Source organism: Mytilus trossulus, chromosome 14 (assembly GCF_036588685.1).
Source record: "Mytilus trossulus isolate FHL-02 chromosome 14, PNRI_Mtr1.1.1.hap1, whole genome shotgun sequence".
NCBI classification, from domain to species: Eukaryota; Metazoa; Mollusca; class Bivalvia; order Mytilida; family Mytilidae; genus Mytilus; species Mytilus trossulus.
In genome coordinates, this window is record NC_086386.1 from 41,458,399 (window position 1) to 41,482,694 (window position 24,296).

Consider the following 24,296-nt stretch of genomic DNA (forward strand, 5'->3'; position numbering starts at 1 on the left):
TTATGTGGCCTGGTCTAGTAATGTCAGCAGTGTGATCTGCACATATATCATTTTGTAAAAAAGGATGAAGGGGTGGCGTTATACATTGTTTTGATGTAAGATATGATACATCTTTTCTATAACATTGTATTTCATTGTATTGCATTGTATAGTATAAAATTATTGTTTCATTGTATTGCTTGACCCTCATGGGTGTAATTTTGCAATACAGATTATATATAAAATCGATTGATTGACAGATTGTTGGTTGCTGAACGTGCAGTGTCAAATAGTTTATGTATGCATGCACGGAACGAAAGGTTATTTTAAAACAATACATACCATGGGGAATACCTGTAATAAAGGGTATACCAGGATGAAGTTCGGTAAGCTTTTTATACGGGTTTTACATTTGTTCTATTTTGACGGATGAAGACAATTCTATTCCCAAGTCACCCTTAAGTGTCCATAAAATCAGCAGCACCCATACATATATGTTCCTACTTTCCAATCTTTTAAAACAAATAAAAGAAAGGATAAGACAAAATGGTACACATTCTTAAACGCCTATTTATCGGTAATAATACTTTAGGGTCTTGTTGGAGGGTCACGCGACTGGGAAACGCAGAATAAAGAACAACACTTATAGCATATACAAAAAAATATAAAGAATAGAAAATAAAAAGATGATCAAATAGAGAATAATGAGCAAAATTATAAAGAATAGAAAAAAAATGTTTTAAAAATTAAAAGAATACAGAATCGATGGACCATTATAATTTTGTAGTTGTCCATTTTTGTTTAACATATTATTTTATTTGAATGATATAAAATGACCATACATTAATAACCTCTATGAAATGACACAGATTCAAATAATTTACAACCTTCGATTTGTTCCATGTTAGCAAACAAGTGCCGCATATCTATCAGAAGTTGTAAAATAATTATTACTTATTACAACCATGGAAGTATTATATTGACAATATAATACTTCCATGTTACAACAAACGCGGCTTAAAAGCCTTATCAATTTTATGTAATGCACGCGTACGTTGATTGTAGGCCCCCTCGTGTTACCACACGCCGAGAAGTCTTCAAATGGAAACACAAGATAATTAATGACAAGACGTAAGGACACTTAAACTGGACCCCTGTTGTGTTCACTTAACGCTACACTGATGGTGCGAAGCTATAGATCGAACGGCGAACCAGTTTATAGGACACTGATCTGTAATTTTGTATAATATGCATGATCACTTGGTATTTCTCTCTATGTACGTGCAACGAAGATGAAAGACAAGTGGACATCAAAAGGAGAAAAGACAAGTTGAACATAGACGTGGTAGTTTTCCAGTTTCGTTTATGAAACATTCATCACAGTTCAAGAAATTAGAGGTTAGTTTTGCTCAGTATACTAGAGGTGGGGTTAGGGGTGGGGGTCAAGGATACTGGGATCCCCTCATGGATCCCCGACATATATGCTCAATGCATACTAGACGTTTTACAAGTCTCTGCTTATGCCCCTTTTCAAATCCTCGATCGATCCGCATCTGCGAATCAATTTGCATAATTCTTTACGATAGCACTGAACAAGAATAATATCGATCACTCCATAATAAACGAGAACAATTTGGAATATAACATTTATTGAACGCCAAACTGCCTATGAAAACTATTATCATATCATTAAGGAAAGAGGTGTATCACGAAGCAAAGCTTAATGCTATAACTAAATTTGACTATACTACTCTGACAATTTGTTATATCACTAAGATAAATCTATATACTACAAGTGTGGACACAGATCAGTGTGGATAGTATGTTTGGATGTTTGACAGTGTTTTGTATGACAAAAGAAGTTCTATGTTTTCCCCGTTGTTTTCTATATTAATAAATATGTTGTATAATATGACAACCAACCTGAGCATTAGCAGAGTTGTTTATTTGATATTTAGTTTTTTATGTTCAAGACGGACATAAAAGAGCTCGAGACACTAATTGCATCAGTTACCAAATGATTATGTCAGATAGAGTATGTTCCACATTCTTGATTTTGGATACATTTTGAAGCTAGTAAAAGAGGAACACATAACAAGTTAATTTTTTCATGATGGGATTTTTTTTTTATTGGATGGTATCTGAAAACATGCGAACATAAGTTTGAACGTAAAATTATTAGATAAATATTATTTATTATCTTAAGTTTAATTATTATGATATAAATAATGTTTCTAATTGGTAATCTCATTATTGTTTCCTACGGGTGGAAAATGAAGTAATCTTTAAACATTTAAAAAATTAATAAGTTCACTTTCTTTACGTTTAGTCTTAGAACAGCTGTTAGGACACACTAGCTATGAAATTGTTGCATAGACAAAAACATGTACCTATTATTTTAGCAAAAAGTGAAAGATACCCAGGGGCGGGACCAGTCATTTTTAAAAGAGGGTTCTAAACATTTGTTCCAATTTTAAACCACTGATCGTCAAAAAAGGGTGTTCAAAGCACGGAACCCTAACTGGATCCGCCACAGAATCCAAAGGATATTTATACTCATTAGTCTATGAAAAAGTAACACACCATTGCGAAAAACAAATAAACGAGCAAGAGATCATTTTATGTAAAAAAACTAGTTTTGAACATTTTTATAAGTACCTAAAGAACTGTACTCACACTCTTATAATTACATTAGATGTATGTTTCATTATAATACGTTATCCTGATTGGCTAACTAGCAAGCTCGTGATATTCCTTAATCAATTGCATTACACAATGCATCTTTTCATTCATGATGACACGAGGTCCCACAATAAGTGCACAGGTAAATGAAATCAAAAATTGATAAAAGGCGTGTTTTCATGATCCTGCAGTGTAGGTAAAAATGTAATTATAAGTATTGAATGCTTTTTTTTGGTTACTTTATAGGGTTGTAAAAGCGTTGACCGTGTGCACATTTTTAGTATGCATGAACCGCTTCCGCGCTTCATACAAAATGTACTTCGGTCAACGCTTTTACACCCCAATAAATTTACAAAAAAGAGCATTCAATTCTTAAATGCAATCTGTTTGGCACACAGAATAATTGACAAAAAGTCTCCGTCTTCATGGATAACATGACCATTTCAGTCAAAATGTAATACGGTGTTCTTTATAGGTCACCAGACACTTCTATCAAAAGGAATTTTAAAAAAGAAAGACAAAAGTTTAGAAGGCAGACAAAATGGCAGAAGTTACTACAACCACAGAGAACATTAGTGACGCATACATTTTGAGGAAAATCTTTAGAGGTAATTTAAAAGATTAAACTTTTAATTGGCTAGAAAGAAGTATCTCAGAATGCTGAAATTAAGAATCATAATTGTTTTTGAAAAGTGTTTTGAAAGTGCTATTTTAAATATAATTCATATTTTGACAATTGAAGTTCGGTCGGAATTGTTATTAGTGAATTAAAAGTCATTATTTTAAGAATGCGTGCAAAGAATCGGTTATTCTATGAAAAGGAATATATTATGAATTTTAGAGCGAGGGTCTGATATGTGATGTGCAGTTGTACAATCATTTGCACATCTTATTTATACGGCGATGAGATCCGGCTGCTCCTTCAGTCTGGAACATTTGCTTACTTTACAAGTAAACAGTTCGTTTTTGATAAGGTTAGTGTAAGATGTTGCATCTTGAGTAATGCCCATTTATAAACATACAAATAGCTGGATGTTTCGCTTCTGTTCTCTAACTTTAGTTTGCCTCAAGCAAATGTAAAAAATCGTATATACAATGCATATTACCATAACACACATATCAAGATTTAAATTGAGTGGCCTGGCCTAACTTCTACCGTTCTTGAGTTAAGGCCATTTATAAACATAAAAAATGCTGAATTTTTCGTTCCCGTCCATTAACTTTTAATTAGTTTGCCTCAACCGAATGTTAAAATCACAAAACAGTTTTAACTCCTTGAATCCTGTACATGTTTCTAAATGTGGAAGTTGACACGTGCATATTTACGAGCTGGATCATTTGTAGCCCATAGACACATTTTCCATTTTGTTTTGTATGAACTGCATTTTTTTTATTTGATCTTTCAGATAGCTTTGGTTGAACGGAATAATGGAAACATGTATTTGGGAATATTACATTTACAAAGATAATTGTTCGAAAAGTTAAGAAGAGTTTGAAGATGAATAATTCCAACTACAGATCTGTATGTCACTAAAAGATCAGATTACTAAACGATTAGTACCAGCTACGGGGCGCCGAATGGGACTCTTGTGGTTTTGTACTCAAAATTCAATTTTGTACGGACAAAAGTGACTTTTGTTCAACAAAAATGATTTCAGTTTAACAAAATTTGTATCATACTACAAATTTGAAATTTTGTCATACAAAATTATCTAGCAGCGGACAAAAGTCACTTTTGTCATGACAAAATTCATTTTTGTTACACAGACTTGACTTTTGTTACCTAATTTGAAAATTGAGCGACAAAAGTCAATTTTGTATTTAAATTAGTTTAGTTTGGTTTCTGTGAACTAATTTGCATACAAAATCGACTTTTGTAACACAAAATTGACTTTTGTTACACAAAAATTACTTTTGTTACACAAAATTGACTTTTGTTACACAAAATTGACTTTTGTTACACAAAATTGACTTTTGTTACACAAAATTGACTTTTGTGAGACAAAATTGACTTTTGTCTCAACAAAATTGACAAAATTGAATTTTGTCTCAACAAAATTGACAAAATTGAATTTTGTCTCAACAAAATTGACAAAATTGAATTTTGTCTCAACAAAATTAACAAAATTGAATTTTGTCTCAACAAAATTAACAAAATTGAATTTTGTCTCAACAAAATTAACAAAATTGAATTTTGTCTCAACAAAATTGATTTTTGTCTCACGAAAGTCAATTTTGTCTCATAAAAGTCAATTTTGTTGTTACAAAATTGAATTTTGTCATCACAAAAATGAATTTTGTCGTCACAAAATTGACTTTTGTCTCAACAAAATTGACAAAATTGACTTTTGTCTCAACAAAATTGAAAAAATGACTTTTGTCTCAACAAAATTAACAAAATTGACTTTTGTCTCAACAAAATTTACAAAATTGACTTTTGTCTCAACAAAATTAACAAAATTGACTTTTGTCTCAACAAAAATGACAAATTTGAATTTTGTCTCAACAAAAATGACAAAATTGAATTTTGTCTCAACAAAAATGACAAAATTGAATTTTGTCTCACAAAATTGAATTTTGTCTCACAAAAGTCAATTTTGTCTCACAAAAGTCAATTTTGTCTCACAAAAGTCAATTTTGTCTCACAAAAGTCATTTTTGTCTCACAAAAGTTAATTTTGTTTCACAAAGTCAATTTTGTCTCACAAAATTGAATCTTACCGTACACAATTGACTTTTGTGATTTAATTTCCATATCAGGTAACAAAAGTCAATTTTGTATGCAAATATGTTTATATTTGCATACCTTTAAGACAAAATTGACTTTTGTCATGACAAATATGAATTTTGTCTACAAAAATGAATTTTGTCATGACAAAAATGAATTTTGTCTACACAAATGAATTTTGTCATCACAAAATTGAAGTTCTCACAAAACAAGTCTGTAGCACATAGTTTTGTAAGACAAAAATGATTTTGTTATGACAGAATTGAATTTTGTACAAAACCACAAGAGTCCCATTCGGCGCCCCGTACCAGCTGCGTTATAACGCAGCTTCAAGTTGTCTCTCGTGTGAAAAGAAAACGACCCCAAATTATTCTAACAGATAACCAGTGACAAAACATTGAACAAAATGTTCAGGATTATATTACAAGCAATACACAAAAACGACTTAGATGTATTTTTGAACTGTTTGTATGCCAACACATGATAACAAAATAAGGTTTCCTGGTTAATGGACAATTACAAGGTTAAGTTTAGATTTCCATCATACACTGCTTTTACAGTATGTATAAAGAAATGTTGTGGTGATTAGCTGTCAATTTATTTTTTGAAGTTACTATTTTTAACATGCTGATTAAGGAATATTGATGTTAGCCGTGATTAAGTATGTCATTTTCTATTTTAAGACTTTTATATTGTTTTTAAATGGGTAGTGATGGTTGCAAATTCAATAGATCATTTAAATTGAGATGATGACCATTATGATATCTTAAAGGAATTTTTTTTAAAAGAGGGGGTAGGTGAAAAGATTATTTTTGAGGGGGGGGGGGGGGTAATTTTCACTCATTACAGATTTCAGAAAATGTAAAATGAAATTTCAAAAATCATTTTGCCAAAAAAAAAAGAGGGGCAAGGGTTTAATACTTATTACGAGATATTACAAGCTATTTCCAGGGTTTTTTAACGGATCATCACGATTTATTTCGATATTTTTACGGCAAAGTTATACTATTTGTTAAGAGTTGTTGTTGATACCATCGAGCAAATTACAGACATCAATAGTGCTATTTTTTTGCTAATTACATTATATTACTACTGATCGAAACCTAAACGTATCCTACCGAATATGACTATTTATCGGATTTGTTATTTCATAAGCAACACGACGGGTGCAACATGATCAGCAGGATCTGCTTACCCTTCCGGAGCACCTGAGATCACCCCTAGTTTTTGGTGGGATTCGTGTTGTTTAATCTTTAGTTTTCTTTGTTGTGTCATGTGTACTATATTGTTTGTCTGTTTGTCTGTTTGTCCTTTTAGTTTTTAGCCATGGCTTTGTGAGCTTATTTTCGATTTATGAGTTTAACTGCCCCTCTGGTATATTTCGTCCCTCTTCTATATGACATGTTTTCGTGTTGTTATGAATATTTACGAGTCCTGATGCTTTTGCAGTTCTAATACTTTTCCAAAAATCGTAAACAAAAAGTAGGAATGCGTATCTATTCCTACTACTGGTCAAGTGCCCGTAATTACTAGTAATAACCCGCAAAGTAAGACGACCCGAACAAATTCTTTTTACTAGAAAGTAACCACAAGTAATCAGCTGTGAATAATCCGTAAACAATTAGCAAACGAACCGTAACAAATCGTTAGAAAGTGTACTGAGTTCTTTACAGAATCTTGCGAGCATGCAGTCAACACGGGGGAAATTACTTGTTGTTGCAAGTGGTGAACGGGCGGTATGCGGTACGTACGGACTATTTCGAATATTGATAAAGAAATCAATTTATAGCCAATCAAATTGACATTCAAACACAAAGTTCCTCTCCCTTCACGGACTATTAGGAATGTCTCCACATTGTTGGGAGTTGAACTGAGTAATACATGTAATAGATGGATACCAACAACTATTTACGCATTTGCGATTGATAACGAGTGTTCTACTCCAATTGCTATTTAATAGGATTGTCATTTATAACAAATAAGTAAAATATCCGAACTTATAATGTTGATTATGTATAAATTGCGTTTTTTGTGAATTCTTTTATTTTTTTATAGCAAATATGTGTCCCTGTAGATGTGACTATAGGAGGAAACTTGAACATTGGGGATCTAAAAAAGTTTCAAATTTGTCTCGGGAGGAATTGGTAATAGAACTGGAATCCGAACTACAGATGATTGAAAAGGAACTAGCAGTAAATAAAACACAACTGTCTTCATGCATCCGCAAGCTTACATCTGCTTCTGATACACGGAAATCTTCCGAGAGGATTGGATTATTTGGAGCTGCCTTTATGTGTATTGTCGTTAGCCTCGTTTTGCTGATTGATGTACTCACTCTTGTTAAGTTTGTAAAGTCTTCAATTAATGTTTTGAATACTGATAAATAAGTCAAAGGCAAAATTAGCAGAAAACCAAAACTCGTTAGAAACAGAGGAAATAGAAAAATAAAAAAATCGAATGTCAAAACGAGAATTAACTGCATCACGTAAGCAATAAGCAAGATATTCATTTTCTGTGTTAATGTCATTACCAATTGAAGTTCTATGCATTCTTTGTGGCTTAACTTATTTCAATGATATTGTTCGACTACTGTTGTTCATTTTTGACAAATTCTGCAGGGACTTATGTATGCGTATGGTAAAATTCCACCTCTGAGAATCCGTCTAGTACTAGACATTATTCATCATTTATTTCAGTGTATGTGATAATAACATATTTCCGTCTTGCATTGGATGTTTTGCTATTTCTATATACTTTAAAACATAATATTATTAATTGATACTGTATAAATGACGCTTTCACTTACATGTAATTTTAATTTTCCGATATCACCGTTTCGATTTCTAGTGAAAGTGAAAGGAGAAAACGCAAACACGCGACAAATGAAATGGCACAGTACAATAAAGTATCCACTATGTTTGTTGGAAGACCTTTGTATAGGTGATCATGATCTTGGTCAACTATTTCAGTTACATATGAATAAATGGATATAAAAACAAACCAGTAAAATCACCAAAAAAAAAACTGAATTCCGAGGACAATTAAAAACGGAAAGACCCTCATCAAATGACAGTCGCATATAAGATAAATGGTAGAGGTTCCATTCTGTTCCAATTTGACGTATAACATGTTGAAATTGTAATTGTTGCTCTTGTATTCCCATTGTAATACTAACTATGATATAAACCCCTGTGTATCTATATATCCAGTGTAAAGTGTTATCACACCTACAATAAGACATATAACTAAAATTTAAAAGATGTCCGACCAGATACCAAAGGACGATCACAAAAGCAATATGTTCATGTATATAGGTCATCGTATGGCCTTCTAAAACAACCAACACAAATATATAGTGAGCTTATTTTAATTACTTATATTGATTGATGTGAATATCATCCCATCGTATATTTAAAGGAAGCCATCATACGTTGGTTGACCATTTGAAATAACTGCTTCACAAATGTTATCGGATATGTTCCTTATGTCGTAACTACAACCCTCTTCCCTTTTCACGAATGTGACCGACCGAATTAGACTATTTACCGGGTGTGTAATGAAATAAGCATTACGAAGTGTGTCACATGTGGAAGAGGATTAGCTTACGCTAATGTGAATCGGAAATAGGTTTTAAAAAAGTACATACAATGATTATTTCTGAATTAATTGATTGATTTACTATTTATATATTTATTCTATCAAAAAAACTACCATTTGATTTGATTATACACATTGTAAATCATATTTGAAAAAAAACACATTTCTTTGAATTCTAATGAATTGAATGGAAACATGAAATTATGTATATCCCCAGTCAGAGGTTCCTTAATTACATACTGTCTTTGTGTAAAATCATTTTTGTCGGTCACAGCCACTGACAAACACAATTATGATTAAATACATAACAATTTTGAAAAGTATTTTTACGATACAATATAAAAAATAAATGCAGATCCTTAATGTGATAAACAAAATGTGTTCAAACAGATAACAACATCAGAATTCTGAAACCACATTATCCCTAGACCTTGTGTTAAGTTTTAAAAAAATAAATCATTTGAATGGTAGCGAGGAATAATTAAAAAAAATGTTAGCGTTTAAAAAAATCTAGCATTATTATGATTACCCCATCTTAAAATCAGATTGTTGCTTTCTAATGATTTTTTGTTTTTCTGGCTTGGTATTTTTGCATAATAGCAGGCGATGCTACGAGAAAACGCAGCATCGATGTATGAGTACATGCAAGTTAACTGACTTGGTTTTTTTTTAAATTTCAAACTTTAAGTTAGATCTGGGCCCATATGGAGAAAGCTTCGTGATACTTAAATATATTACTAAGCTAAGATTTTTTCCGAACGGACATACTTTTCTACATTTCACACAATATTAGTATAACGATCATATACCTTATCGCGATTAGTGCTATGCATACGGGCACATGTACTGTATTGGCAAGCAACCGTTCGCTTGTAATGTAACTTCCAATCCAGCGTACATATATATTAACCTCCCAAGAACAAACTTAGTTTATATTGCCGATAACAAACAAAGTGTATAGAAAAATTAAACTTTACAAATACAAGCTTAAAGAGCTTAAAGAGTGAATGTAAATTGTTGTAACGGTTGATTTTCTAAATTAATTTGAGCTCAACTCGCAATTATTATAAAATAGAAAAAAAAAGAAACATTTACTTATACAAAGTTATAACCGGTTTTTATCGATGAGGGAGGCAGAGTCTTTTTTTTTACCAATTGATAACATGATCGTTTTAACGCAATCAAAAGTATTTTATTTATTTTTTGATTGACGAGAATTTGTAATTTTCATCGCTTGTCAGTAAAGTACAAGCACATGATTTATGTCTTGTAATTGATGATCTAGACGCAAAGATTGGGGTTGGCATCTCATGTAAGGAAAGAATAATGGGCATGCATGGATGTGGAGAATGCAATGAAAATGGTGCACTTTTAGTAGTAAATTGACGCGAATTTATACACACAAACTATCATCTGAGCATCTTTGTCAATCTGTTTAAACTAACCTTTTATCAATTTAAATTCCTTATCAACAACAATGTAATATAAATACACACACACAAATCAATAGTTATATATTACATAATTTATATCAATTAAGACGCGCTCAAAGTCTAACATTGGTTTCATGGCTATGAATTTTAAACACAATCAAAGTTAGTTATTGGAAGTTAAAAGTACATATACAAATGCCATTACAGCGAATATGAATGCGAAAAGTGACAATATGTCCATTTTACTGACTTCTTCCGGTGTTGGATCTTCTTGACGTGGATTCAAAACCTAAAATGAAATAAAAATCAACACATTGACATTTTTGTTGTTGTAATAACATCATTTACAAGAAGGGCGAGGTACCAGAAGGACATTCAAACGCATAGATCGACAATAAACTGACAACGCCATTGCTAAACCAAAACGAAAAAGACATAATTTACTATAGAACGCCAGACACAACATAACAAACTAAAGACTAAACAACACGACATTGTAATAGATCAAACTAACTTTCTATGGCATTTGGTCGTTGATTAAGGATTGACTCATTGACAATCTTATCGAGTAAAACATCTCATGATTAAATACAAATTGTTCAGAGAAGAATTGAAGGTCTTTCCACATCAATATTATATATTATTGATGAGTAACAACTTAAAGTAAATTTCAACGTCCAAGCAAAGGTTTCTTCAAACTGATTCAATAAATGTTTCTATATATTTTTGCCTAAACGAAAAGAGATAAATGTGAACAAAAAATATCACTTTTGGTCTCACAAGATAGCGTTATTTACACTGATTAAAACATATATAAGTTTCTAAGTACTATTCCATGAAATAAGTGAAAAAGTAGCTACTTCCAGTTAACTCCAGGTCACTTTCGGTTGAATAATCAATTAACCCTAAATTAAGGTTTGAGATGTTATTGGCTTTTTCAGATACATATTTATCATATCTTTATCATAATAAGGCAAGCATGTTGCACTAGTTCCTTTATTATATCATTCCAAGTGACAGAGGAGATATTGGAACATGAAAAAGTCATAAGCGTAGTAATATATACAGAACCTGCTGTTCCTAGGCTCTAGTAGTGGTCTAGAGAGTCGAGCACAGTGCAACTCGATTTGGGGACAATATATATCAGTAGCATGAGTTCGAATCCCAACGAGGGAAAAGCAAAATATTTGCCAACGCAAATCAAAAGATATAACATTGCTATTTTGGGCTGTTATATCGACGTGATATATACAGTTTTTATTAATCACACAACATAATGCGATTTTATACCTGTTTCAAGAACTGTAATACTGGTACATCCAGCGATGGAATTATTGTATCTCGATGTACCCCTCTGCTAACTTGAATGGCATCACAGTAATTTATAATATGTGCAAACCGACATTGTGGTAATGCCAGGAGATTGCGAAATTCTTTAATTTTGTCTTCTACGGTATCCGGAGGATATCTGTCCCTGCATGTCAATACTCCATAAACCGGTATTCCTGTTTGACAAATTAAGGAGAAAAAATAAAGACAATATTAATGTTCACCAGCACTTGATTTCAATTTATCTTTTTCATATTTTGTATGGTGTCTTATATTGTCTTAGATCTATTTTTCAAATGGAATATCGTAAATCATAAATTATATCCTGCCTTGAGTTATTGTTTTGTTTTTAGAAGAAACTTTTTTCTCTGCACACTTCATTTAATTACACTGTTACTCTTATACTGAAATGTTGAGGACAAACTGGATCCTACCTTAAGGGTGTTGTCTTTATCTTTCCAAGATATTTTTCTGCCGATTCATGTAATTATTCTGAGTTAATCAAAATCATCAGTTACAATGCATCATTGTTGAAGGCTCTTTGTTAAATGCTCTACAGTTTGTTTTCCAGAGGATATATCAGTGTTCATGTCGGTTTTTTTTTTTAAGAAGGTGTTAATATATCAACCAACGTATTGTGGTTATTTGTTTTTCTTAATTACGCTTCCTTAAGTGTTTGCTGACATTTTAAACAAAAACGGTTTTAACAAAGAAATATCGACCACTGTTCATGATCATGCATCGTCTGCTGTTATATTATTAAACTATTGTTCCAGATTAGAGAGGGCTTAAGCACTCACAAAGGTTAACATGTTTAACATCACCACATTCGTTGTGTACATATTTGTTAATCAGTGGTTGACGTGTGTTTATGTCTATCAAATTTGTTTTTCGTAATTTCTTTTTTGTAAGGCCACTTCTTTTCCCAATGAAATTATTTCTTAATTAATATGTCGAATGCCTTTTATAGCGGACTAAACAGTATGGGTTTTCCATCCTTGAAGGCTGAATGGTTACCTATAGGTGATCACAATTAATTTGTTTGAACTTTTATAAATACGTGTTTTATTGGTTATCATACCACATCTTCTTTTTATAATGGTAATTATTCTAAGCATTTTATAGTTACCTCGGTGTTTTCTTGCAGCCTCCCAAACAGCATTTAAAAAGTTCTTTGGTAAAGGTTCGTCGAGATTTGACGTACAGACCACAATTATCCGATCAACTGGACGGTGACATACTCTCTTATTGTATTTGGTCAGCAACGCATGTACGCCATATTTGAGAGCATACTTTTTGAGTTCTATCATTTTCTCCTGTTCCTTTATTCTACCAGTAAATACCATCTCGAGAAGGGCTAACGTTTCTTTGGATTCATCGTCCTCAAATCCAGGCATGTCCAAAAAGGTTGGCATACGATGATCTCCTACAGGTTTGTAGTAACTATCTTTCTTGTAGCTTTAAATAAACAATATATTCGCACTCAACTGATTTATATTCTAATTAATTTCTCTATAATTCTGAAGAAAGTTGTTAATTACAAATGCCCTAGAGAGAAAAAGATACTAAAGATAAATCAAACTCATTTGTTAATGATAAACTGACAACAACATGGCAAATAAATAAAACACCCACAACACAACACAACAAAATGACAAATATGAAATATACAAAACACAACATAAGAAGTAATTATACTGAGTATCAAAAGCTCAAACAAAAACGAAGGGTGGTCTCAGGTGTTCCGGAGTGTTAAGCAAATTAGCCCCGTTTAACACCTACTGCACATCGAAGGGATAATCAAACTTCATCACTTGAAACTCTTAGTTTGATAGTTTCCGTGTTTACAACGGTCCCTGCTATCAAATGAATTGTTATATTGAGTACAAGCTCTTGAATGTTGTACCAACTTGGAGATTTTTACTTCAAATACAAGCGCTGCTGAAATCTTGCTAAAATCAAATTAAAATATGAAAACAGCTCTGTTGTCGTACTTGGTAAATTGTGGTCTCAATCGACCCTCATAATCAATTACGTGATGTACCAGAATATATTAGGCATGCAGACCTAACTACCTTTTGTATAGGTTCGATTGATTATATACATGTATGTGTTCAATAGTCGCCATATCTTGAATTATCCAGTAAGAGGACATTATCGCTTTAGCGATAATTAAAAGGGTAATACATTTTGTACTAACTCCTGTTTATTTTCCATAAGACGCTACTATATAAACATGATAAAGTAAGCTAGTAGAGGAACACAGTTTGTACCAATGGACATGCCGGTTGTTTATAAAACACCACGTCATTTAAACGTTACAAGAGTAAAGCATTTGATACCTCCATAATTTTTCTTTCGTAGTTTTAGAATCAGTATTGTAAAAAATGTATGTAATAATGTGACTTACTTAAACGTGTAAGTGACAAGAACAAAGTAATTCCTAATGAGCTTTGCGTAAGAGTCATTTAAAACAAACAATTATTACAGTAACTGTAAAATAATAGGAAATTTGTATACATTTCTGAACATTGTTATCAATACGTATGATATTTACCATTATAAAGAACTATTTGATGTTTCCGGGTTATTGTTGCGATCTATACCTTTGTATTCCAGTCGTCAATAACACCAACGTAAAATAGGGAGAGAAAAAAATGGGAACATACAAACCTTGTGAACTCTGTTGTAATCGTATTACCAGCTCTGCCATGAGATCCAAATATAACGAACTCTTTCCAACAATCTGTACTAAAACTTGCAAATATGGTGTTTAATAGCGACGATTTGCCTCCGCCTGGTGTGCCAATGATAGCTATGTTCAATGGTGGCTTTTTACTTATAGAATAAGTATATCTACCAAGTTCCTGACATTTCTCTATCAGCTTAATCTTCTCGTCGTAGTTTGGATCATCTTTCATATTTTCATGTACATGTTTATGTGTAAAGATAGGACATTCTCGATTGTAAAATTGTTCTACGAAAGAATTTTCCCACACATCTTGTTCAATCTTTATTTTTGAGCGGTCCATCTGGAAGTAGGAATATTTTTTTAATGGAAGTAACTTTAAAAAGAGACAGCAAAATAAAGATCAAATATCAAATTTGTCTTTCGCGATGAAAAATCAGAACGAACAATTAATCATGTGACTGCTTACATGAGTGTATGGAAGCGAATTAGTGCCACATAATTGTATAGGTCCTACTATGTTAGCTTTAAGCGCAAACCTTTGCAAAATAACGCAAACCATTTGTAAAATAACGCAAACCTTCTGTGTTATAATAATGCAAACATTTGCGAAATAACGCAAACCTTTGTGATATAACCGAAACCTTTCCATTAAAACGCAAACATTTGTAAATAGCACACACCTTGTTCATTATATAACGCAGTCCTTTGCGTTAAAATGCAAACATTTGTTTTTATCTAATTTCTTATTTTAAAAGAACCAAAGGAAGCAGCAGTTATAAAAAGAGGAGGCTACATACATTAAAATGTATCCTCCTTTCTTCGTACTCATTGCAAAGGAAAATGCTTGAATATTTAGAACATATCATTGACTTATAATGAGTAATAAAAATAAAAATAAGACGATGTGATATGAATGGCAATGAGACAACTGTAAATCCATGTCATAATTTCTAAATTCAAACCCTCTAATATAAGTCTAAGTACGGTGTTCAACACGGAGTCTTGTTTCACGCAGAACAGCAAGCTGTACGCTAATACAGCTATTATAGCCAAATATAAATATACTCTCAAAGTATGCTATCGTTTGAGCATTTTGTAACTTTGTTTAGATTCATACAAGCTTTTTATTTCTTAAATTATGCTCTCCATTCAAATTGCTACCCACGCATCATAAAGTTACTTCACTAGATTGAAATGAAATTCTATCAAAGAATCTTTTAAACTATCATATTCTAAAAAATCTTGCATCAAAATTTAAAGTAAAAAATTTTCTTTATTAATTATTCATTTTACAGCAGAAAGCTCATGTTGTCTATTTGCCTTGTGAGTATAACAATTGTACGACATAATGTTTGCTCTTCAGATAAACATGCTCATATTATATCTATTTTCTTATTAAATTATATAGTTTTTACTTTCTCTGATGCACAAATCATTCTTAATTTATGTAAAATGGCACTTCAAGTATTCTCTTATTTCAGTTCATATTCATTATAATGAATTGGCCTAGTATTTATGGTTTTTTTTCCGTATCTACCTTTAAATCCCAACTAAATTTATTGACAGACGAATATATAATACAAAACTTAATGATGAATTGAAGGTCATACGTTTATGAAATAACAAGAGCACAACAGTTCAACAAGAAACCCAGCGGCCTAAATCATGTTCTACGGAGCCCTGTTGGTCTCACACAGATTATAAAGTGTCTTTTTTGAAGTCCTGCGCCGAAGATGTGTAAAGTCTAGCGCTGGAGATGTAAAGTCTAGCGCCAGAGCTGTAAAGTCTAGCGCTGGAGATGTAAAGTCCAGCGCTGGAGATGTAAAGTCAAGCGTTGAAGATGTAAAGTTTAGTGCTATGGATGTAAAGTCTAGAGCTGGAGATGTGTAAAATCTAGCGCATGCCATATGAGATATGCGCAGTCTAGCGCTGTAGATGTAAAGTCTAGCGCTGGAGATGCAAAATCAAGCGCTGGAGATTTTAATTCTGGCGCTGAAGATGTAGAGTCCAGCGCTGAAGATGTAAAGTCTAGCGCTGGAGATATAAAGTCTAGCACTGGAAATGTAAAATCAAGCGCTAGAGATGTAAAGTCAAACGCTGGAGATGTAAAATCAAGCGTTGGAGAAGTAATGTCCCGCGCTAGAGATGTAAAGTCAAGAGCTGGAGATATAAAGTCTAGCAAAGGAGATGTAATGTCAAGCGATGGACATGTAAAGCCCAGCGTTGGAATGAAAAGTCCAGCGCTGAAGATGTAAAGTCTAGCGCTGAAGTTATAATGGGTAACACTGAAGATGTGAAGTCAAACGCTAGAGATGTAGTTTATCGTTAGAAATGTAAAATCGCGTTTTAGCGTGTTGCAAATAAAAATGCGAGAAAGCCTTAGGGATCAACTTATTTTTTGTGTATTTTCACCTTGGACTTAATTACAAGGAAATATTACTATAGTAACCAACTAAGTATATTATTGCAAAAAATGAATATTTATTAAAAAATTACATATTTTCTTGTGATGGCCCTATTTTTTTGTAATGGCACTGGTATTTCTGTAATGGCCCTGTTTTTTCTGTAATGGCCCTGATTTTCTGTAATGGCCCCGATTTCTGTAATGGCCCTGTTTTTCTGTAATGGCACTGTATTAATGCCCAGTTTGTGTGTATTAAGCTCACTTTAATGAAGTTAATAAAATTAACATGATTAAGTTGAAAAGAGTATAATACCTTTTTGTATTTTGTTTAATTAAGTAACCAACAACAAACATCAAAGAGTTATAAAGAACCATATAAAGGGATCACCTTTCATCCTGTTTTTCAACACATAATTCTTTCAACTTTATTTCTCGTATATTATGTATATTTAAATCTTTATCTTGGTGGAGATTTTTTTTTTCAAACTAAACTGTCATTAAAAGAGTAAAAGAGAACATGAAGGTGGTAGCAACACATATACTTTTGTTCAGTTGGTTAAGAAATGTATTAAAAAAATGGTGTTTTTATAATGGCATGTTATATGTCCTCGGTCAGTAATAATGTCCTCGGATGTCTGTTATGTCCCACTGTGTTGCCTCATGCCATTACAGACTTTCTCGGCCATTATTACAGACCTTGGACATATAACAGGGCCATTATAATTATAAACACCCATTTATTAATACTAATTGGAAATCCTTAATGAAAAACACAGGATTGGCATTTCTTTGTGTCACCTAAAAAGGCTTTACTTCTCCCGCGCTGGACTTAACATTTCCAGCGCTTGACTTTACATCTCCAGCGTTAGACTTTATATCTCCAGCGTTTGACTTTCATCTTTAGCGCGTGATTTTACATCTCCAGCGCTTAATTTTACATCTCCAGCGCTTGACTTTACATCTCAAGCGCTGGACTTACATTTCCAGCGCTTGACTTTACATCTCCAGCGCTAGACTTTACATCTCAAGCGCTTGACTTTACATCTCCAGCGCTCGACTTTACATCTCCAGCGCTTGACTTTAAATCTTTAGCGCCAGAATTTACATCTCCAGCGCTTGATTTTACATCTTCAGTGCTAGACTTTACATCTCCAGTGCTTGATTTTACATCTCCTGCGCTTGACTTTACATCTCCAGCGTTAGACTTTGCATATCTCCAGCGCTAGATTTTACACATCTCCAGCGCTAGACTTTACATCCCCAGCGCTAAACTTTAGATCTCCAGTGCTTGACTTTACATCTCCATCGCTGGACTTTACATCTCCAGCGCTGGACTTTACATCTCCAGCGCTAGACTTTACATCTTCAGCGCTGGACTTTACATTTCCAACGCTAGACTGTACACCTCCAGCGCTAGACTTTACACATCTTCAGCGCAGGACTTTAAAAGACACTTTATAATCTGTGTGAGACCAACAGGGCTCCGTAATGTTCAAAGGATCATGGACGAAAATAATATGTAACACAGCGAAAAAGACAACAACTGAATTATATTTGGTCCCCGACTTGAAAGAACAAAATTAATAAAATAAAATGGTTAAGAAAATTTTCTAAATATAGACATGAAAGATCAGTTTTGATTATCAAGATATTGAAGTAAAAAAATCAAAAATATTTGGAAAAGGTTAGGTTAGTTTATATGATCTATGCTTTCTTTTTTGACTTATGCTACTTTGATTTATCAGTCAAGATCAGGCTCACACAATGCAGGTAAGGAATACAATTTAGTTAATGTATTCATGAGTTACAGTATGATATAAAATGGAAGGCACGTGACTGTCACAAAATGTTTAATATTTAAATAAATTTTTACCTAAGTATTATGATCAAACTTGTGGTGTGTTTAATTTGTAGTGATCAAATCTATTTTAAATACTTCCCTATTCATAAAAGAAATAGTGTGTATCAAAATCAATACGCTTATTTTAGAAAATTTCCTTTTACGCTTGACAATATTTGAACAAATTAATGTTAAATGCACGAATATACGACAATGTGTCCAAAACCTTTGTTACCATGTAAACGCAGATTTGCCTGAATCATATTTCAATCTTTATATGTTTAGAATTATTCTGGAAAACATGGACAAAACTCTTTTTTATTTCACTGCTACATTTGATTTTCTAAAAGATTTATGTATTTGTCCTAAAACTACTTGCCAATATGACTTACCGTTAAGTAATGTTTCAATATTCTTTTTAAAACCGAAACTAAAAATTTAATTACACCATTTGGAACTCCTCTGATTCTTTCGTTATATCATATAAAAAAGACGATACAAGTATTGCATGCCTGACTTGATGTGTATATCTCAGCAAAAAGTCAATGAATGAAGGACGACATAGATTTTGACACACGACAAAACTGAATAGGTTAAATGTAATGTACACGTTTAAATTGATTATTTCAAATGATCTGGTCTATAAGACGGATATACTTATGTGTATATATAGAGGATCAAGGGGTCGGACGTGTGTGTGTGCGGGGGAGGGGTGGAGTGGGGGGATTTGGGGATGTATAAAGGGGCACTAGCTGTCAAGTTCATGGTCACCGATTTTATTTCTAACAATGTAAAACATTTATCCAAACTATCAAAAGTGTGCAATAAACAGTTTACAGAGCATTGGGTCAATGATATGAGGTTTCGTTTCTGTATTGGAGAATTGATAAGAAGTAGTGGATTCGTAAACGATAATCAACGAGCGACTTTAGTCGCGAGTTGATTATCGTTTTCGAATCCAATACTTCTTATCAATTCTCTAACTTAACCCATTTCTAGTAAAACGACTATATGTTTCATGATCTGACAATGAATCAACGAAGTTTCATGAAAATAATTTCGTATTTTGTCTTTTTTATTCTCTAATATCTGGAAATGGTTAGATCCACATAGTTCACATTTATATTTAACTTAAGATAAGTTTAATTTAACTTAAATCGGTTGTTATCTACCCTTACTAATTCCAGATTGTATACTTGTAAATAATTATTTCTTTCAATAATTAATCATTACAATTTTTTAATATTGATTAGGTTTTAGTATTCATAATTTATTCAAAAAGACAAATAATTATTATACGGATGTTTTTGTAATCTTGTTTGGAAAGTTAAAATAAAATAGTTACGAACATTTGAAAACCTTGAATATTTACATATAAAGTATTGAACAACCAGATGAGTTTCATGTTTATAGTCTTAATATGGTCCAATTCTTTTGATAAAAAAATCTTTGGTTTAGATAGATTGATATACAACCTATATTCAAACGGACTAAGCTTACTTATAAATGCCACAATAAAACCAACTCACAACATTCTAGTTGATGACAAAATGAAAACAATGATTGGTCTTAATTGAACAATAATATATAAATATTGTGTTAACTGGTTCGCTTTCATTATATATGTTTAGATTGTTTCAACGTTATTACAGTTGGCATCCATCTTAAATCAGTAAATACACTAGTAATATTTGTGGTACGCATTCTGAAACCCAAGCAGAATTGCTTCTGCTACAACTATACAATATATAAGTATGTCAATTTTAAAGTGTATCATGAAATGTGTTTATAGCCGTGATCGTCTAGTCGTTAGCACTGAAAGACACAACTTTGATACCATCAGTACCAAGTTCAATCCTAGGACCCGGAATATTTTTTTTCCATTTTACTGTGTTTCTCTACCAACATATTTTTTTGAATCTGAGAGGTATCTTTATTTCATTTTTCATAACAAGTTGACAGTTTTGTTTCTGGTTTAAGAGTCAAAGAAGTAGTTTTACAGTTGTAGCTTATCACAATTTATTCACATTCAAAAGGGGATGGCCTTGTACGTTAAAAGTGATAAGTGTTATGTGTACATGGGTGTTTATTTTATAAAGGAACTGTACTAATAAGTCATATTTACAATTCCTTGATTGTATGATGTTATTTATTCTTTTATATATAAAAAAGACAGAAATATAGTTTATTGACATATATTGACAAATAAACGCTTTAAGAGTGATATTAAAATATTTTTTCATATAAGCGCTCGTGGTCTAGTGGTATCATGCATAGACTACAATCTTCACTGTCGAAAATGCGCGCGGGTTCGAACCTTTCATCTGTCACTCGTTTTTGAGAGGATTACATTTCGTAAGTTAAAAACTTAAAGTTATGACATAAGTTATCTTAAGTTAACAGGGTGGTCAGTGGATTCCGAAAAAATAATCCACTGTTAGAACAATAGACTGACGTCAGAGAAATGGGTTAAATGTCTAGTCTTTTAGTCTAGATCGAATCCAATAAATGTTTTTAAAAACTTTAACTGCAGACCGTATGTAATGGCAACCAGAGGAAAAACCAAGTCAATGTATAAATAATAAACAGAAAACAGGAAATACATTTTTCCCAAATTTCTTTTTGATCATAATTTAAATAAGCTGCTGTCCAATTTAGTACACATCAATGATAATTTAAGAGAGTTGTTAATTTTTTTTTTAAATTTTAGCCACAGAATAAATGTACGGTAACTGGCAGAAAAACTAAGTTCATTTATAAGTAATATACGTTAAAAAACCTGAGCTGTAAAACAACTTTTTTATCAAAATTCCTTCCTACGATCTGTTATTCGTGAATAAAACAGCCTTCAACAAGATGTAAGATGTAATCCATCATAATTTACACTTAAAAATTATTTAAATCGTGATATTAAGAAAGACCCTTCATATTATAATACTGGTTGTAGAAAAGGTCAAATACTTCACGCCAGACTCCGGTTGAACTGCAATGGCTTAGTTGAACACCTTTTCCAGAAAAAAAAATATTTTTGTTTCCAGTCTCTGTATATGTGGACAAGTTGAGAGCAGCAAAATACTATCTGCTAGAATGTAATAATTATAGACTCATTAGGACACAAACCATTTCTACACTAACAAGATATGATATACGAAAACTATTATCAAGAAGTGAACTCATCAGTGATGAGGAAAACGAAAATATGTTTAGAGTTGTACAAAGTTTTATTTTGGAAACAGGGATATTCGGTTTATAAACCTTTGTTTTTTTATGTGGATTTAGATGTTGAAACTTTAATATAATTATTTTTTTGAAACATATTTTCACAGCTACATGTGATTCCACAATTATAAAAATGAGTTGATCCCATTTTCGATCAAACCGACATCTGAGTAACTGGCAAACCACAGAATAAACAGGGAAAATGATATTAAGTTCTTCTGGTGTCAGAATCCCTCTTTTTTCTATAGTTTGTTTGTGCACTTTTGAAAAACAAATGTTTAACCTAAGTAAAATACGAATAAACAGGATTGGTTTACAAAATTTTAAGAAAGTTATCAAAATTTTAAAAACTTTAATCGGAAGCATTCTGATATCTTTAGACTTAATTACTAGTAGTATTTTAAAGCAATTTGTTTTATACAGATTTACTTTTCTAAGAATTAATTGATATACCTCTATTCGTTTGAAATCGGGGTTTCTCCGTTTGCTGCTAACATAATGACTATCCAACGATTCTTATTTAAATACAGTTTGATGTTAAGAACAAAGAAGGGATGACGATACCAGAGGGGTATTCAAACTCATCGATCGAAAATAAACTGATAACGCCATGGCTAAAAAAGAAAAAGACAAACACACAAATAATAGTACACAAGACACAACATATACAAAACTAAAGATTAAGCAACACGAATCCCACCAAAAACTGGTGGTGATCTAAGGTACTCCGGAAGGGTAAGCAGAATCATGATGTGGAAGATCCATTTCGTCATCCTTGGTTGAATTTCCAATGGAACATACATGTAGAATAGACATATGATTATCCAGGATTTCCTCTTTGGCAAGAGCCATGGGGGAAAATGATCAGTTTCCAAGTGAATTATCAATACCTAATTCATGTATCAAGATGTTTAGGTAATAAGTGTACACACAGCAACGATGTTGTTAGGGAACAAAACAGGTCAACTATTACTTTGGTTTTATATATACACATTCATGGATCTACAATTTTTTTATACCTGTATCTTGGCATCGCAAAAGGTTATTTTTTCTTTAAAATTGAGAATGGAAATGGGGAATGTGTCAAAGAGACAACAACCCGACCAAATAAAAAACAACAGCAGAAGGTCAACAACAGGTCTTGAATGTAGCGCACCCGGAGGCGTCCTTCAGCTGGCACCTAAACAAATATATACTAGTCCAGTGATAATGAACGCCATACTAATTTCAAAATAGTAAACAAGAAACTAAAATTAGAATAATACAAGACTAACAGGCCAGAGGCTCCTGACTTGGGACAGGCGCAAAAAATAGTATATATTTTACAAAGAAAATTGATTAAATTGAGGTTATACCTAAGAAAATGCGGCGGGGTTAAACATGTTTGTGAGATCTCAACCCTCCCCCTATACCTCTAACCAAATGTAGGAAATTAAACGCATAACAATACGCACATTAAAATTCAGTTCAAGAGAAGTCCGAGTCTGATGTCAGAGGATGTAACCAAAGAAAATAAACAACCTGTGTATGACGTCTTTACACTAAATCTATTTGATGTTGGATGTTGAATGTTTACTGACTAAGAAACAATTCCTTTATGTCATGCTCTTTACTCATTTTAACATGTGTAGGCAATTATGTTTATCGATATTTTACACTGAGTGTTAGCGATTACAAGTAATAGCTTTTCTAAAAAGCTTGCCGTATTTTAGCTGATTATATTGAGATCAGTGGTTTGTGAGTAGTTTATTTTTATTAGAATATTGCACTTATGAAAACATAGCACTTTTTTCTACTAATTTGTCATTTTTGTTGTGTTATTGGTGGACCGGTGTTAAAATGGAAGGAGACTTAATAAAATTGAGAATGAATGAATTCAGGACATTATGAATTATAATAAAATGTATTCTGTGTCTAAAATCAACTTGATAAAAATAGCTTATAACCTACAAGCACTTTTGAGGATTACTACTTGACAAAATGGACAACAACAGAAGGCAGTGGCGGATTCAGAGGGGGACGTAGAGGGCGTACACTCACATGTATATGAGATCCAGTTATATCTATCTACAAGATTGAGAACACATTTTTTTTGTAATAAATTTAAAACATATTTAATTCTGTAATATCTGATAATATATGTATCAGTTATTTGTGATTTTTCATTTGATGTGTACTCTCTGATAATGTCAGTATCAGCATGATCAGTTGATTGGTTTATGATAAAAAAAAAATGGGGTAGTTTGTAATTGTCATGTGCAGGTCAGGCCCATAGCCAGGAATTTCAAAAGGGGGGTTCGTTGGACTCACAAACTCGACTTTAATAGTCACAATTCGAACAGAACATTGACTTTAACAGTGCTTATTTGTTTTCAAGGGGGGTGTAGTCCGAAC

The 24,296-nt window shown here is 32.4% G+C and overlaps 1 protein-coding gene across 1 annotated transcript; it reads right to left on the reverse strand.

Moving 5' to 3' along the window:
• Positions 1-10,484: 10,484 nt before the first annotated feature.
• Positions 10,485-19,262, reverse strand: LOC134696065 (uncharacterized). The gene is made up of 5 exons (XM_063557643.1): positions 19,076-19,262; positions 14,421-14,779; positions 12,877-13,205; positions 11,709-11,923; positions 10,485-10,707 (listed from the first exon to the last, which is right to left on the reverse strand). Exons 2-5 carry the CDS (start codon positions 14,777-14,779, stop codon positions 10,582-10,584), a joined length of 1,029 nt encoding a protein of 342 aa, XP_063413713.1. The 5' UTR covers positions 19,076-19,262; the 3' UTR covers positions 10,485-10,581.
• Between the last annotated feature and the right edge of the window lie 5,034 nt (positions 19,263-24,296).

Excerpts from the sequence above, each read along its gene's own strand:
- LOC134696065 (XM_063557643.1), bottom strand. The coding sequence starts at position 14,779 with ATGGACCGCTCAAAAATAAAGATTGAACAAGATGTGTGGGAAAATTCT. Across the intron at positions 13,206-14,420 it reads ATTACAACAGAGTTCACAAG|CTACAAGAAAGATAGTTACT; the intron begins GTTTGTATGTTC and ends GTTTATTTAAAG. Across the intron at positions 10,708-11,708 it reads TATTACAGTTCTTGAAACAG|GTTTTGAATCCACGTCAAGA; the intron begins GTATAAAATCGC and ends ATTTCATTTTAG.